This window comes from Rhinatrema bivittatum, chromosome 6 (genome assembly GCF_901001135.1).
Source record: "Rhinatrema bivittatum chromosome 6, aRhiBiv1.1, whole genome shotgun sequence".
Lineage (NCBI taxonomy): Eukaryota > Metazoa > Chordata > Amphibia > Gymnophiona > Rhinatrematidae > Rhinatrema > Rhinatrema bivittatum.
Window position 1 is genome coordinate 128,623,041 of NC_042620.1, and position 16,007 is coordinate 128,639,047.

General features: G+C 42.0%; 1 protein-coding gene across 2 annotated transcripts in view; it reads left to right on the forward strand.

Moving 5' to 3' along the window:
* The window catches only part of ITPRID2 (ITPR interacting domain containing 2), an 88,083-nt gene that overhangs the window by 10,240 nt on the left and 61,836 nt on the right, over positions 1–16,007 (forward strand). For both annotated transcript variants that reach the window (XM_029605921.1, XM_029605919.1), the window contains exons 3-8: positions 6,091–6,140; positions 7,206–7,262; positions 9,451–9,493; positions 9,597–9,695; positions 10,356–10,564; positions 11,936–12,639. In XM_029605921.1, the coding sequence (XP_029461781.1) occupies positions 6,091–6,140; positions 7,206–7,262; positions 9,451–9,493; positions 9,597–9,695; positions 10,356–10,564; positions 11,936–12,639 (1,162 nt within the window). The remainder of the gene's footprint in view (positions 1–6,090; positions 6,141–7,205; positions 7,263–9,450; positions 9,494–9,596; positions 9,696–10,355; positions 10,565–11,935; positions 12,640–16,007) is intronic.

The following is a 16,007-nucleotide window of genomic DNA, read 5'->3' on the forward strand; positions in this document are numbered from 1 at the left end:
CTCCAGACAGCAGACCAGAGAAGAGCCCTCTACTCCAGACGGCAAATGGGGTGGAAGATTGGACAGGGTGGTGGTGGTGGCAGGGCCTGGAGCAAGTTGCTGACTAGCTCGTCTTTGATCTCCTGTCAACTCCAACCTCACTCACTTCTGTCCTCTGCTGTTGCTGTTTGCAAATGGGGTGGGTGCGGGGAGGGTTTGTGTAGTAGAGCAGGGATAAGCAGAAAAAACCCTCTGATCCCTACTCCAATTTCTCCCTTCTGACTGCAGCAATGATCAGCACTATCAGGTCAAGAGAGGGAGAAGATGCTGGGGCATAATGGTTCTGTTCTCTACTTCTTGCTCCGGTCCCTCCCCTCTGTCCTCTGTGCTCCTCAGCTGCCAGGAGTGCAAGAGCCACATTTTGTACATGAAAGAGCTGCATGTGGCTCCCGAGCCACCAGGTTGGCCACTCCTGCTGCAGGAAGATCATAAACAAGCTGAGCAATGTGAGGGTGGGTCCGAAGGTGGTAAACTGGGTTAGAAACTGAGTGACGGGCAACAGAGTAGTGGTAAATGGAGTTCATTGTAAGGAAAGCAGGGTCATTGAAAGATAAGTGGTATTGCAGAGATGCTAATAGGAAATGTTTTTCTTTTTGCAGGTGACACTAAGATCTTTAATAAAGTGAACACTCTTGAAAGATTCTCAGTGTAGTCCTTGGCATATCTAGTCAGTCTGGTTTTCAGCCATAGTGAATATGCATGAGAGATTGGTATGCACTGCCTCCATTGTATGCACTTTTGTTTCATGTATGTTCATCATGAATATCCTGAAAACGTCACTGGCTAGGTGTCCAGAGGACTGGGTGGAGAGCCCCTGAGTTTTGAAGCATGATGCAAGAGCCTGAGAAGAAATCAAGAACATGCATGATTTTTCATTAAATCTTAGTTGCCAATGTCATGCATTTGGGATGCAAAAATCTGAAGAGAATAATTCAAAACAGGGGTGTGCGGTACTGAGGTGTACTGATCAACGTATGACTAAAGCTAAAGTCCCAGAAATATCCACAGAAATATACACCGTGAATCACGATTTTTTTTTCTCATTAGAAAGACCTCATAGTTAGGCACACTTGTCAATGCTAGTTAGCAATGGTTATGTGTACCGATAGTATAATCATAGGTCTTATTTGTGAGAATAGATATATTTAATATTTTGGTACTGAGGTACGCCAGGCAGAGAAACATTTGGGAGTGATTTTTTTTCCAATCTCAGATTTACCAATATAAAAAGGCAATATAGAGAGCCAGAGAAATGCTAAGGTGCATATGGAAAGGCATAACCAGCAGAATAAAAGCAGGTGATAATGTGTCTGCACAAATCATCGTGAGACCTCATCTAGAGTATTGTGCCCAAATTAGAGGTTTTATCTACGAAAGGGTAGAAACAGAGTAGAGTAAGTACAGTGAAGGGCTGCCCAGGGCATCATAAGTTGTATGAGTTGGAACTTAGACCTAATCATGTATGTCCTAGAGGAGAAGGGAGATATGATTGAAATCTTAAATACCTCACACCTTCAAATAATGCAAGAGGGAGACCGTGTTCAGTGTGTGTAGCCCCTGTCGCGATCTGTTCCTGGGCTCACAGGGAGGCTCATGGCCCACTGCAGGCCCCATGACCTGCTGGGGTTCCTGCACAGGGGGCAAAGAAGTCTCAAGGCCCTAGGGTTTTTCCTCACTAGGGCTCTTCTGCTCATCAGCCCAGTCAAAAGCAGAAAAAAAATCAAAGCATGGTCCCCCAAAGCTGCTCTTCAAAATAAAAGTTCTCTGTTGGCACTGATGACCTGTAAAGTGAAGTCTGAAATAATGATATCAATGGCTAGTGCACCAAACAGCAACACAAAATCCAAAGATCCCAAAATAAATCTGTCACTTTTAGCCGCAAAAATTGCCTTCCCAAACAAGCTAACTCTATAGGACAAGGAACCCTTCTCTCTCTTGAGCCTCCTGAGCAAGCTCTTCTCCAATATCACAGTGCTTTTGGTGAGCTTCTGGCTGACTCTTCTTTTAGGTAGGAGCTCCTTCCTCAGCTGGCTAGTGTCCGTTTTTTTCCAAACCTCCCGACCAAGGCCAAAATCCTCTCTTGGTGAACACTTCACCAAATCTTCTCCCAAGGCAGATGAGGAAATTCAAAGCCCTCTACTTCGTGGCAGTGTCTTCTGTTCAGGTCCTTCCGAGTTTTCCTGTTGAACTGCAGGAGTGTCCTTTTTCTTCCATGGAAGTACCAAGCATCCCTTCATTGGGCAGGCGTTCTTCTTTCCCCAGACACTCCTCAGCCATGCGAGAGAGTCCCTCCCCCAAGTACTTTTGCGGTGAAAGGAAAGACCCCGCTAGCGGCACTCTGTGGGGAGGTGACACCTTTGGACAGCAGATTGCAGCCTGGCTTCTCCTGATTGTTTCTCAATCATACTCCCTTTCCCTCTGAATCTGGGTCACATGGGCATAGCAGTTTTCTCAAATCCATGGCACCTCTCACTGGAGAGCACCCCAACCTTGTAATACACTCCCTCACTTACACTGACCTCACTAACACCAGATCTGTTGAAATCACTGTGGCAGCTCAACCAGGAAGGGACAAATTTGTGGGTCCTTTGCAAGTGGAAAGACAGTTTTTAAACAAGGAGTTATGGTATGAGGCTGAAAATGGGGGTAGACTTGGGAGTAACTGAAAGGACATATTTCTCCATTGAAAGAGTGGTGGATGTATGGGACATTCTCCTAATGGAGCTGGTAGAGGCCAAAACAGTAATGAAATTGAAGAAAATGTGGCAAAACGCACAGACGAGTTATAGCAGTGAAGAAGCCAGAGATCAAATCGAGTTTGTGGTATTGGGAAAATAGAAAGGAAAACAGGCAGACTGAAAGGGCCGTCATCTGTTTCAATTTTTTGTTTGCCGTCATCATCTGTTTCAATTTCAATGAAAAATAGAACTGCGAAGAAATGTATTTACTGAGGTCAGCTATTTATGATATTTTATCCTTTTTTTTAAATTGATTCACCCTGCTTCTAAAATCATCTTTCTTCAAAAGATGTCTTTTAGTTTGCCTCCCACTCAGACTTACTTGGAAGCCAAATAAATCGCTAGCTGCTTCTCTTTCCGAGCTCTGTTTGTTCTTGCCACCTAGGCTGGTCAGTGCTCCTCTTGGAGCATTTCTCCTCTCTACTATAGACCTGTTCCCATCGGGTGCAGTCTTGTCTGCTCTTTGAGAGTTGCCTCCCAGGCTTTGGTTTTCAGTGTTCTACTGATTTCAGTATCCGGTGAACCAGTAGATTGTCCCACCTAGCTAAACTGATATGTTTTAAAGGCTCCAACCTTCTTATACTCATATCGAGCTATTTTGCTGATTATTCACAGTTAAAAAAAAAAGTTATTGATATTTGTCCTAGTCCACTGTCTCATTGTTAGCTTAATTAAAAAAAAAAACCCCACACAAAACAAATATTGCTTCCTAGACATCTCTTTTTAGTACATGCCAAATCCGTAGGATGCCCATTCTATTTGTTATATAGAATCAGAGGGAGGGAAGTGTTCTCAAAGTGGAGTCTGAGTACTTCTTCACATTAAGATGCGGTACCATTCACTTCTACCAAGGAAGAACCCAGAATTACTACTGACCAGTAGCGTGCTTGAGGATGGTGTTTGGACTGTGTCTTATTTAGAAAGATCTAGATATAGAAACTTCACAGCAGAAAGACTGTATGGCCCATTCAGTCTGCCCAGCCATCCAATTAATTTAGCATTATAATTCTTATCACTTTAAATTCTACATTTCAAACCATGCATATGTTTTTGACTTGAAGGGACTGTGCATTGCAGGCTGTGGCTCTTTGTAAGTTTCCTGCAACAATGGCTGGTTTTCTTCTGGGCAGTGAGTGCCAGCTTTGCTGCCCACGAAGCATGACCTGCCAACCAGCTTTGGAAGAAGCTGACAGGCTTTCTTGCTTCAGCTCTGGGTGAGGGTACCAACCGGGTAGGGAGGGTGAAAAATAACACAGCGAAATAATAGAAATGTGTTCACATTGAACTGAAGAAAATAAGCATTTAACATTGAATGTGCTCAATGGGCAGTAATAAGTGAAGATGAAAGCCCTTGAAACTAACCCGGACTGGCTTTTTGTTTTGTTGTTTCTCACTTTCCGCCCAGTTCACGGTGGCATTTGTGAGTTGCCAAGCATGTTTTAGAAAGTGGCTTTTGGGGAAGAGCTGTGACTGTTCCGGCATGTTAAAAAGACGATCTTGGCCGAAACTTTTTTGTTGAGCATGGAAACAAGCAGTTCAGTTGCAAACTTTGCCTCCTCTTTAGGAAAGGCATGACTTTGCAGGAGGAAGGGTTTTCCATCTGGTGCTGAATGGACTGTAGATCCTGATCGGCTCAGCTGTAAAAGTACTCTCCCTCCCCCCACACACTCCACCACCTACCTCCCTCACACTCCATTTTACCCAACCCCAATTGCTTTCAATCCTATTGTACTATAAATGTGTGCTAGCTGACTGTTTACCCCAGTGATAGCTGAATTGGCTTTCTGAAATACATTGTAAAGCAGGGATTTTTATCTTGAGACCCTGCTATACATTTCGCAGTGGAGGTAGGAAAACCTTTTTTTGTTTACTGCGGCTGTTTCCTTTCCCATACCCAAAAAGTGGCATCTCCTTACCCTCCCCCAAAGGAGCTACCTTCTCCCCTACCAGCAAGAGAAGTGCACGCTGACCTGCGTCTCTCTTCCACCATCTGGCTCGAAGCCCCAAGGCCCTGCCTGATGTAGACCATGAGATTGGAAGCCAGCTGGTGGAGCAGACAGGCAGGTCAGCATACACTCATGCAGGCAGGTTTGAGGATCATTTGGCAGCAGGGAGGTGGGATTGTGCGAGTGGTCAGGGGTTCTGGAGAAGAAGGAGGGGGGAGAGAGGCCCACGTCCAGGCTGGCTTTGCCGGAGAGGTGGCTTTTTCCATGTTTTGCCTTGACCACGGTCATGACTGTAAGGCTATGCCCAGTTTATTTCCTGTCGCACTGCCACAGACCACTGTTGCTCTCTGGTTTTCTCTTTGCTTTTTTTTTTTTTTTTTTTTTGCATCTGGGGATTCTCTGTTCTTATCCCTGACTTTCTGTGGCTGTGTTCAGCTCTCACTTGTGAAGAAATATTTTTTGACGATACTCGTGATTCTGCCTCATATGACCTCTTCTAAAACTTCCTTTCAACTGAAACATATTTGCTGCTTGTGCATTATTTGTCTAAGGGCTTTGAATGTCTCTATCATAACCAAGTCCACACCCCTTCCCTTTTTCTTCTCTCCTTCAGTCTCTCTCATGTCATAGAGCTTTTGGTGCAGTTGTCTCGCAGGCTTTGTATAAATTTAAGGTGGATATATACGTGTGTGTGTGTATATACAGTATTAATATATTTGCATGTTTTGATGTGTTGAACAAACTTTCAGAGTATAAGACAAAATGTAGGCTAGTATGAAGACCTGATCTGAGGGACACGAGTTCAGTTCTTCCAAAACAGGTCCCACTTCACGTCTGTAGAAACAGTATTTTGAGAGGAATGGAGGAGTTTATCCAGTAGATGCTGATAAGCCCTTTCCAGCTTTTTAAAGACATGCAAGACTGCATCATGGTGCTCTAAAGTTTGCTGCTCTCACTACTACAAAAAGGAAAAAGCAGAAATTGAGCTTCCTCTAAATACACAATATAGATACACTGGCATGCCATGAAATCACAAAGATTTCGCGGTCAGCTTTTCCCCTTAAAGCCCTGGGTCAAAGCGAAGACTTCCAGATGAATTTTGTATCTGCTTTGGTCAGTCTCCCCCTGTGCTCTGACAGGGAAGCTGGATACCGGTGACCATGCGTTCTTATAAAGCTGCCTTCTCGGGTGGAAGGTCTTTGGGTCTCCCCTTCTTTGTGTGCATGCTGCATGTGTACAATTGGAGGGAGAAGCTGTTACTTATCACATGCTCGGTGTACTTCCTTTAAGGAAGGACGTGAAGAAGCTTTTTTTTTTTTTTTTTCGTGAGCTCAGCAGTAATGTTTGCTAATCTCTCTGGCTTTTAGAACACCACTGGGGGCCTCTCTGGACGAGCAGAACAATCCAGCGCTGAAGGGTAAGTTTTTAAGTAGCATCTAGGGTTGAAACGTTCTCTTTACTTGCTCAGTTCAAAGTGTAACTTTCAAATTAAATGCTTAACACTTTTTTATTTTTATCTTCTGGTTGTATTCGGTGGGAAGGAGGAAAGATTAAAGGGATCCTTTCAAGGTTTTTACAGTAGGTGAAGGGACTTGATTGACTCTGATCTTTTAACTCCATTGGTTCTGATGGAAACATCGGCTGAAGTTTAAGGAGAAGGGACAGGGCAGTCGGCCAATGCTGAAAGCAGGTAGGGTTCCCCCATCCGCCTCTAATAGTTTCACTGCTTCCAGCAAGGTAGATTGCCCTGCCTGAGACTTTACCACTTGCAGCTTACAATTCAAAAAGTTCAAAGTACAGTCAGAGTCTGTGAAAGGCAGGGACGGGGCCATGGAAATGTGTTTACCTGCAGGTCTGCTGGCTGAGCCGCCCCTCCCCTGCTGGTTTTAGCGACAAGTTGTCTTTTTTTTTTTTAGGGGGGGGGGCAGGGGGGCCAGCAGGTTCCTCTTCCTCCCTTCTGTTTTTTCCAGCTCAAGTGCTGGGCTTTGGTTTTGTGAGCCATCACTTCCCCAAGTACCCGGGGGGGGGGGGTCTGTCGCCCTCACTTCAGCCCCACACATCGCAGTGACCGTCCTTGGACTTGGGGAGGGGGGGGGGTGGAGCAGGTTGTCGCAAACCACGGCTCATGCTGGAACCCAGCTAATGCGGACCCTGATTTCATTCACTAGGTGTCACTGTTGAAAGACGACGGGTACTCCCCGTTCCCCCACCCAAGGGATGCAGACTCTGCCTCCGCAGCATTTGCAGCCCCGACCGGCCTGGGGAGTGGAAAACCTAGCTTGGGGAAATGAAAGCCAGCTCCCTCCTCATGGCCGCGGCAGTGGTGCTTTAAATGAAATGATCCTTGAAACAAATACAGAGGAAAATCTCTTTACTGGTAGTGCTGGTGTATTGGAGGACCAACTGAACCGTATTTTATTGTTTTGTGGCGCAGAGTGAAACCTTCATTTAGCTACTGACTTCCATGTCTTGTTTTCCCCAGGTATGCTTGTGAAAAATGGTGGGAGCTTTGAAGATGACTTATCCCTGGGAGCAGAAGGTGGGTGCGACAGACATGGGACTTTTTTTTATTTTTTTATTTTTTATTTTGCTTTTGTTAGAAACCTGCTCTAGTGGTGAATCGTAACATCTTCCCAATAACCATAGGTCTCTTGGTAAAAATGAGATCTTTTTAATTGCGAACTTGCCCACTCTAGTTTGTCTTGGTTTTGTTTAAATATTTGTAAATGTATATTTTCTGTGATTAAAATAATTGCATTTCATTATTGCACATCAGGTGGCTGCTGAATAACAATTCATTGTTCATCAATTAACAGTTGGTGGTTTTGATGATAAGGGGCTCCTTTTTTTTTTTAAATCTCAAACAGCTTTCACTGGACAGTATTTATTTATTTATGGATTTTTTATAAACCGCGGCACGTGAAGCACATCACCTCGGTTTACAGCAAACAGTAATTCAGCCAAAGCCTTTACAATAAACATATTAAATAGAGCAAAACACATAGCATGTTTACCAGTTAACTTGAAAACTAAAAAAATAATAATATTGGTTCCCATTATACACTGAGTCAAGATGCCCATGAATCATTTAGAAGGCCTTGACTATATCAAATGAAATAGCAATATAGTCAAATACTACTTTTTTTTTCCTTTTAAAAAGCAGGTTATTTGTTTGGGTGGTTTTTTTTTTTTTTGTCTTTTCTTTTTTTTGGGCGCGTGTGTATCCATACTAAACTAAGCTTTACTTGAATCTTTTTAATATTGATTTTCCTGATCTTAAAATACCTTGAAGCTTTTTCAATGAGTCATGCTCTGAGCATTGTGGCATCAGCCGGATGCTTGCATGGTGCCCTGTAGTAATAAGATAACAGTGTGTGTGGTAAAGTCTTTGAGTTTTACTGATGCTTTCATGTAATTATTTGCACAGTTAATGGGATATTAATCCTGTTTCACAATAGCTTTGTAGCTCTTTTAACACATTTTGAGTACTGAAGTTTTGACTGTAGAGGTGTGTGTGTGTTTGTTTTTTATTTTCTCTTTGTATCTTTATTTACTGAATTACAACACATGCTCGGAATCTGAATTCCAGGAACTCAGATCTACAGTCGGGCGCCATTGTGGGGAAATGTCTCAGCCAGGCCGTGGTTTGTTTTTTAAAACCTCTGGTCCCTTCTAACTATGAAACTTCCCTGTGGGGAATGATGGGGAAAATCATATGAACCTGGGCGGCCCATGAAGGGTGACATGCAACCTCTTGTATTAGCTTAGAAATGAGAAGGACCTCTAACCTTTTTTTTTTTCTCCTGATCTTTCAAGTTTTGGATCTTTAGGTCTGGTAGGATGCACTTTTAGTTTGTCTGTATGCAGAGTGTTGGATTGCCTGAAAGTAATGAATTACAGAATCTGAAACTAGTTGAAGCTGGTTGAGATTTTTTTTTTTTTTTAGTCTGGTGAATCAATCTGCGCCCTAATGTAATGTGTGTAGAGTTGGTTGGCTTTAAATCTGCATGTTGTGGCAAGTTGGAAATGAGCTTTCAGTAAAAGGCATTCTTAGAGGGTTTAACTGGTGTTTAAGGACATCACACCTTTCAAAGAGCAATGTTTGCCCTCTAGACTGGCACAAGAATTCAAGTGGTCAACTCTCATGCTGCCCTTCTCTTCTGTTGGTTGCTGATCCAGGGAGGGGGTTGCTTCAGCACCATCGCACACAACTGGGGGAATTGGCATTGTTCTTAATCTCAGTAAAGTGTAGGGCAGGAGTGGTTTCGCCCAGTGGAAAACAGTGACTGAGTATACCTATGTCTCTGAAGCTTATGGCACTTGTCATGGAAATTTGTAAGTGGTGCAGATGTGCTGGGTGGTGCTTACTAATATTTGTATGAGAATGACAGATTTAAGTCTGCCCTTCAGCACTGCACAGAGGGATTCAGGTTTGGGAAATTGGCTGGAGGATTTATTTATGAGACAAAGGCTGGATAAAAATGGGATTTAAAGTAAAAGCAAAATAAAGTAGTGGCTGACACTAATTGTTACAAATCTGTGCATGAATGACTTAATGACACGCATCTAGCGATTTTATATATCTCTCTGCATGCAAGGTAAGGTGGTTGGCATGTGTCCAGGCAGCCTGCATCCCTGTGGTGGCAGGTTCTAAGTGCTTTCCTTTCTGTAGCAGCTGACTAGCATTCTGACAGATGCTAATACACATCTTACTCTGCTACTTGCAGCTAATCACCTTCATCAGAGCAATGCACAAATGGATTCAGTATGGTATGTATCCAGCTTGTACGTACGTAGTTTATTAACATGAGTTGGATCGTTGAAAGGAAAGGCTTACGCCCAACTTGATCTTGTTGCAAACTTGTGTTCCTAGCAATGGGATGTTGGCGAAGGACAGGAGACTTCAGTTTCACCAGAATGGTAGAAGCATGAACTCCACGGGCTCTGGGAAAAGCAGCACTACCGTCTCAAGGTAGGCGTCTTGGGCGTAAGGCCTTTCATTTATATCTCACGTCTGGTTTTTTTCTATTTTTATAGCATGCATTAAAGCATCTTAATATGCTCGGCAAAGCGTTCTACAAGACCAATGTGCATGACTATTAAATAGGTAATTTGCTAAGAAAAGTTGAGCAGTTGGTGGTTTTGATTTTGGATCTTGAATGTAGTTATTTTACGATTTAAAAAAAAAAAAAAAAAAAGCTCGGGCCAGGCTGGTGCAGGCAGGATCATTGAATGTGAGAGAGACTAAAATAAGGATCTAGACAGATGATTGCTTTTTCAAACCAGTATGCCCCCGTTTGGTGTTTGTGCTGTCTTGACGAGCATTGGAGTTGAAAGGTAAAATGTGAGGATGAAGGTCTTTGGCCTATCTTCAAGAACTGTTTTTTGTTCATTTTGAATATATATTTGAGTTCCTGACTGCTGTGACCTAACCCTTTGGAATAGTGCTTTCAGCTTTACCTTACCCTTGCTTTGACATTGTGCGTTTCTTTCTGTCTTTTTAAGTACAATAGCAAATATACAGTGATTAGTGCTGCTTTGTTACCTGATGGCTCAATATTTTGATATTCACAATGCAAGGAGATTGCTTGCTTGTATTCCTTACAATCAAAATGATCAACTTGCTTTTCAGTGTTTCAGAATTACTGGACTTATACGAGGAAGATCCGGAAGAAATTCTTTATAATCTTGGATTTGGACAGGATGAACCAGATATTGCCTCTAAAATACCATCGAGGTTTTTTAATGCATGCTCATTTGCCAGGGGGATAGATATTAAAGTGTTTCTGAGTGCCCAGATGCAAAGACTGGAGGTGGAAAACCCAAATTATGCTTTAACAAGTAAGTTTGTATGGAAATGTATTAAAGGCTCAGATATTTAGCAGCATTTTGTATGGCCAAGAACTCTTTGAATCATCAGATTTTCAGGTTTTGTCTAAATAAAGTGCTTTGCACAGCTGGGAATCTTTATTTTGGACTGGGCCCAACAAGTCCATTTCACTAAAGATCAAATCATTCCAGAAGTATGAGGCTGAATTGGATGCAATAAGCTTTTTCATTTACACTTCTTTAACTTTCTTGAACTTCATGATTACTGCAAGAAATGACCTGCCTACTTTTAGTTAACTTTTTTTTTTTGTTAAATTTCCAATGTTGTTGAGTAGATACATCTATTGCTTATTAGCAGGGATGTACAGAGGTAACATTTTTCATTTGGATTCATTTGGTAGGTCACCTCCATTTTTATTTTTTTTTTGTTTGTTTAAAACAAACCAAAAAAATTGTTTATTCTTTCCATTCATATTTTTATCAATAGGGAGTTGCTTCCTTATTTGACTTTAATGGAAAAAGAAAAATGAACTGGGCTCAGGGTTGAATGGGCTGAGCCCAGTGCAAATAAGCCTAGTCTGCCACAGAAATCTTTCATGGTGGGGGTGGGGGGGGGGGGGAAGGGATTAACAGGGGTAAATCTCTATATGTAATTTTATACTCGTGTCTATTTACCAATACGGTAGTTACTCCTGTTGTATTTTGTGAAAACTTAATAAATAGATTTGGGGTGGAAAAAGGCATAGGTCCCGATGCCAGCCCTGAGACCTGGTTCCAGTGCCACGGTCTCACTTCTGCTCGTGTCTTGGCGCTTGAAAAATGACTCCGTTCGTCATTTCTTTCCCTTCCTCCACAGCAGACACCTCAATTCTGATGTGCAGTTGTAGAAATGTAGTCCTAGGCTTCTGTGCCGGGACCAGGCCTCAGGTCTGGGCCCCTCCTCAGAGCCCAGGCCTTAGATAATGGCTCTCTGAGGACTCTGTTGTTTTTTTAATTTTTTAATTTTAAATGCAGTGAATGCAAAAATACTCTAAAATGTTGGGTATTTTCATTGGAGCCTATTTTAAATTTTTTCCATTTGGAACAAACAGAAAATGGCCTTATTTGTTGCAAGTGTTTGCATTTCTTAAAAGCAAATACACATCTCTGTGAGGCAATATTTAATTTTTTATGAATCTGTTATCTTGATACAGGTGGTTTTAGGTATCAAAACAGCTATATATCTTCTATAGATCTGAATAACTTATTTTTACACAAACTTAAACTTTTCTTCTGCAAGTTAGATTTTAAGCAAGCTGTGTAAGTAATTATTTCTGTCTGTTTGAATAGTTCTAATTTCTTGCAGCCTCTTTCATTAATTGTAACATCTCTCTCTTTGCATAGGCCGGTTTCGTCAGATTGAGGTGCTTACTACTGTGGCCAATGCTTTTTCTTCCTTGTATTCTCAAGTTTCCGGAACTCCATTACAAAGAATTGGCAGTATGTCTTCATCTCCTGTTAGCAAGGACGCTCCAAATCCTGCTCCTCTCACTCGATCCCCTAGCAATGCAGCAAGTCGTTTGATGAAAACCTTATCAAGGCTCAATTTACATGGGAATCAGCAGGCCGGAGAAAGCAGCAGCTGTACGACACCGTCGCCAGTTGAGCAAGGTAGCCCAGCGAGTGCAGCAGGGGCCGAGGACAGTGGTGCTAAAGGCGATCAGAAAATACTAAAACTTTTTAAAAAGAAAGAATCGCCTTCCTCATTAGCTACGGTGAAAGAGGAAGGGGCTGGGAATTCTCTAGCAACTGTGGGTACACACAATGTCGGGCATGCAACCCAGGGAAGTCAAGATGTGACCATGTCTGAGGACCAACCAACCCCAACTTCAGATTACCAAAATGTATTGCATGAAAAAGCTAGTATTGCAGACTCCTCTGCTTTTGGCAAAGAATTTAACGCTTCAATGGACAATGAGCCTGAAAGATGCACAGGTTTAAAAAATCCACCTACGTCTACTCCAGAAAAGGAACCATGTGCACCTGTTCCAAACCCATCCATAGTTAGCTTAATGATACAGCAGAAGGACTCATTTGAGCTGGAAGAGGTAAGTTGAAAGCCCTGTAAAATAAATAAATAAAAGGCTCAGTTGGTGTGTATAATGATAGTTTGAGAGCATGCTTTTTTTTAAGGGTCAGTTTATAATTGTTTTTTGGGATAAAGTCTGAGCAGACTTTTTTTACATGCAGACTCTACCCCGTTATTTTGAAAACGAACTTATGCGTATGGAGTTTCCTCTGAAAATTCCCTGGTAAATTCCCTGATCCACGCGCATACACAGCTGCACAAAGTGACACCTCTGTCAAGGGTATAATTATGTGCAGGGGAACCTGTGCATGTGTTAAGAAAATACAAAAGTCCGCGCCAGTCCTAGCTCAGCTCCACCCTTCAGAACGTCTATCCCCAGCACGTGCAAAAATAAACATGCATGCTTGCACTTGCACTGAGCCCTGGGCTGACTTGTAATGGCTATTTTATGCACGTAACTGGAGTCAAATAGGCTTTAAACGGACAATTTTCAAAGCCATTTATCAGGTTGAAAGAGCTTTTATGAAAATTAGCCACCTTGTAAGCGGGTGAATGTGCATGTGTTGTGGAAGCATTCCTGAGGGATGGCAACGATGTGCATAGTTTTGGTTTTTCAAAACTACACATGTTCATGCAGGAAAAAACATCCACAGGAAAAAAAGCAGATGCAAATCTTGGCAGGTCTTTTTTTTTTTCCCTTGGGCAATTTTCAAAGGGAAAGTGCACGCATACTTTTTCTTTGAAAATTGGTGCAGAATCCTCAGGTGCTTTGACCCATGGATTTTTCAACTGTTTACACAGTTTTGAAAAATAAGATTTCTTCCAATCTCTTAACTTAGGTGCCAGCCAAAATATTTTTCTAACTATTTTTCTGCTTTTGGATATGAGGATGCAGCACAGTGCTTACATTTTTTTTTATACATTATGATGACAGACTGAAAGATGGAAAAGCAATCTTTTTCATTATAATTTTAACTTATATTTTTCTTTGCTTGCCTTTTTTGTTTTGCTTTTTCTGCTTTTTGGGGGAAAGAAGGTAGGCCTTTGCTTTCATTTTTTTGGGTGGGGGGCTTGGTTTTTTTTTTGTTTTTTTTTTTACTGCTGTACAGTAACAACTTCCTCTTCCCTGTTCTTTCAGTTTCTTGCCCATATCTTCTCATTCTAAATTCTTGCTTCCCTCTCTTCCTAACCTCCTTTTCTAGCGTCTTCTGGCCCTCAAATATTCCCTTTTGCTTTCTCTGCTCCAGTCTCTGCTGGCCCATAGCTGCTCCTTCCGTGGCCCGGCAGCTGAGAGATTGCCGAGAGGTGCCAGGAGTGAAAGTGTAGTCACCTGGGTGACCAGGATTTTTCCACCCTTGCTTTTAACTTCTCTGTTGGATGCTATCCCAGAAATGCCACATGCTTACAGATGAGTCTTTCAGCATTTTTGTTTTCGCTCTTTTTTTTTTTTTTAAGAAAAGTTGATTCTTTTCCTGCAGTATCTAAAACAGAAATTGACTAACCCCAGTGTACATATAGCTTTTGTTCTGACTTCCCATAGGAGATTGTAAAATAGTTCCATATCTAAAAAAGTACTTCAAATGTATGAATGGTATGACTGATTTATAAGTCTCGTAAAAACTCAAGTAAATACATCAATACCTATTTTCTCTTCAGTTTAGCTTTTGAGGCTAGACTTATTTTTTGTTTCATTTAAGTACATCATTTACTTTTAACATGTTAGCAAACTAAAAGAAGGTTGCTTTAGTGTCCTAAATATGGTTAGACACAGTGTTTCTTGGCATTTTAAACCAGGTGCACCAAAACCTTCAAAGTAAATATTTATTTATTTATTTATTTGTGATTTTTCTTGAACGCCCATCATCAGAGATATCATGCCGGTTTACATGTAACAGGGGGAGAACAAAGAAGGAAGGGAGCAGTTACAAAAAACAGGGTAAGAAAGAACTGGGATGTGCACGTAGGAAAGAGAGCAAAGATTGAAGGCAATATAGCAAACTTATATACCTATTCAGGCATAAGGCTTGAAGGCGATAACGCAAACTTGTATACATAATGTGTCTCCCAACATCTAAGATGGGAAGAAGTAGTGCAAAATCCAATAGCGTGTACAATGTGTGGACAGGATAAATAAACTGTAAATTTCACAAATTTCGGGATCTGCGAGGCATTACAGGATGTAGAGACAATGCTTTACATACAGGCAGATATGTCTAGTTTGAGAGGGTGGAGCTAAGGGGGAGAGGGCAAGGGGGATCTCTATGGAAAGAAGAAGTGTCGAGAGATGGAGAGGGGTTAAAAGGGTGAAGAACAGAGGAGTTAAGAGTAGGCTTGCTTAAAGAGCCATGTTTTTGAGTTTTGATTTGAATTTATGAGCACATTGCTCTAGTCTGAGTTCAGGTGTCTTAAAATTTGCAGTTTTGTCAAAAGAAAAAACATAAAATTCTCTCTGCATTTTGGAATCCCAAACTGGACATTATATCAGGCCAGGAAGTTGACCTTAAGGTCTTAAGCATCTTTTCAGGAATGGACTAACCACATTTTTTAAATAAGAGCCTAATATAACAGTTCAATACAGGTGCCAAAACACAGCCATTCTCAGACACAAAGGCTTATCGCTGTGCTGCTTTAGCTTTTGGATATGTATATCAAATTACAGCTAAATCCATTTTGCTTCTGTTTTTGGGGGCTTGTTCTGACAGCGTTCTGGGCTGACTTTTAATTGCCCTGCGAGCATCATGGAGGAGCTGCTTGGAGATCACATGCAGTCTGCTTAGGCCTGGGGATATATATGCGGTTGTGGAGAGGGAACAAACTGTTCTTGGCATGCATTAACCCCAGTAATATGAGGAAAATCTCTTTGAAAGTACCAACATAAAAAAAAGGCTTAATAGCACTCTGCACACGTGCAGGAGCTCTTATGCTGTGGTGTTTGGTGTGTTACAGTGGTACGCGATATTGCACGCTGGTAGATACGGTACATGGTGGGGGAAGAGCCTTTGAAGTTTGTTTTGGATATTAGATGCTGGATAAAGAAAAGTCCGAAAATTACTACAAAAGGAAGTTTAAAACCGGGGCCTGGGCGGCACATGAGTCCACAAATCATACGAGTTCTTTCCCTTTTTAATTTTTAGTGTCAAACGGTTTTTATTGATTTACCCAAAGGCCAAGTTAGATAACAGTAAAGGTCGTACAACAAAGCCCAATAATGCAGTATATATACAAAAACAACGTGACCACCAGTAGTGGGGCGTATGAAATAATCAACCATCCAACTCAGGAATAGCTACACCCACACCCACCCCCGCCCTCTCCCCCCCCCCTACAGAGCAACCATCCCCCCCCCCCCCCCCAGCGCCCCAGTCGGTCATCGGTCTTCCAGGTCCA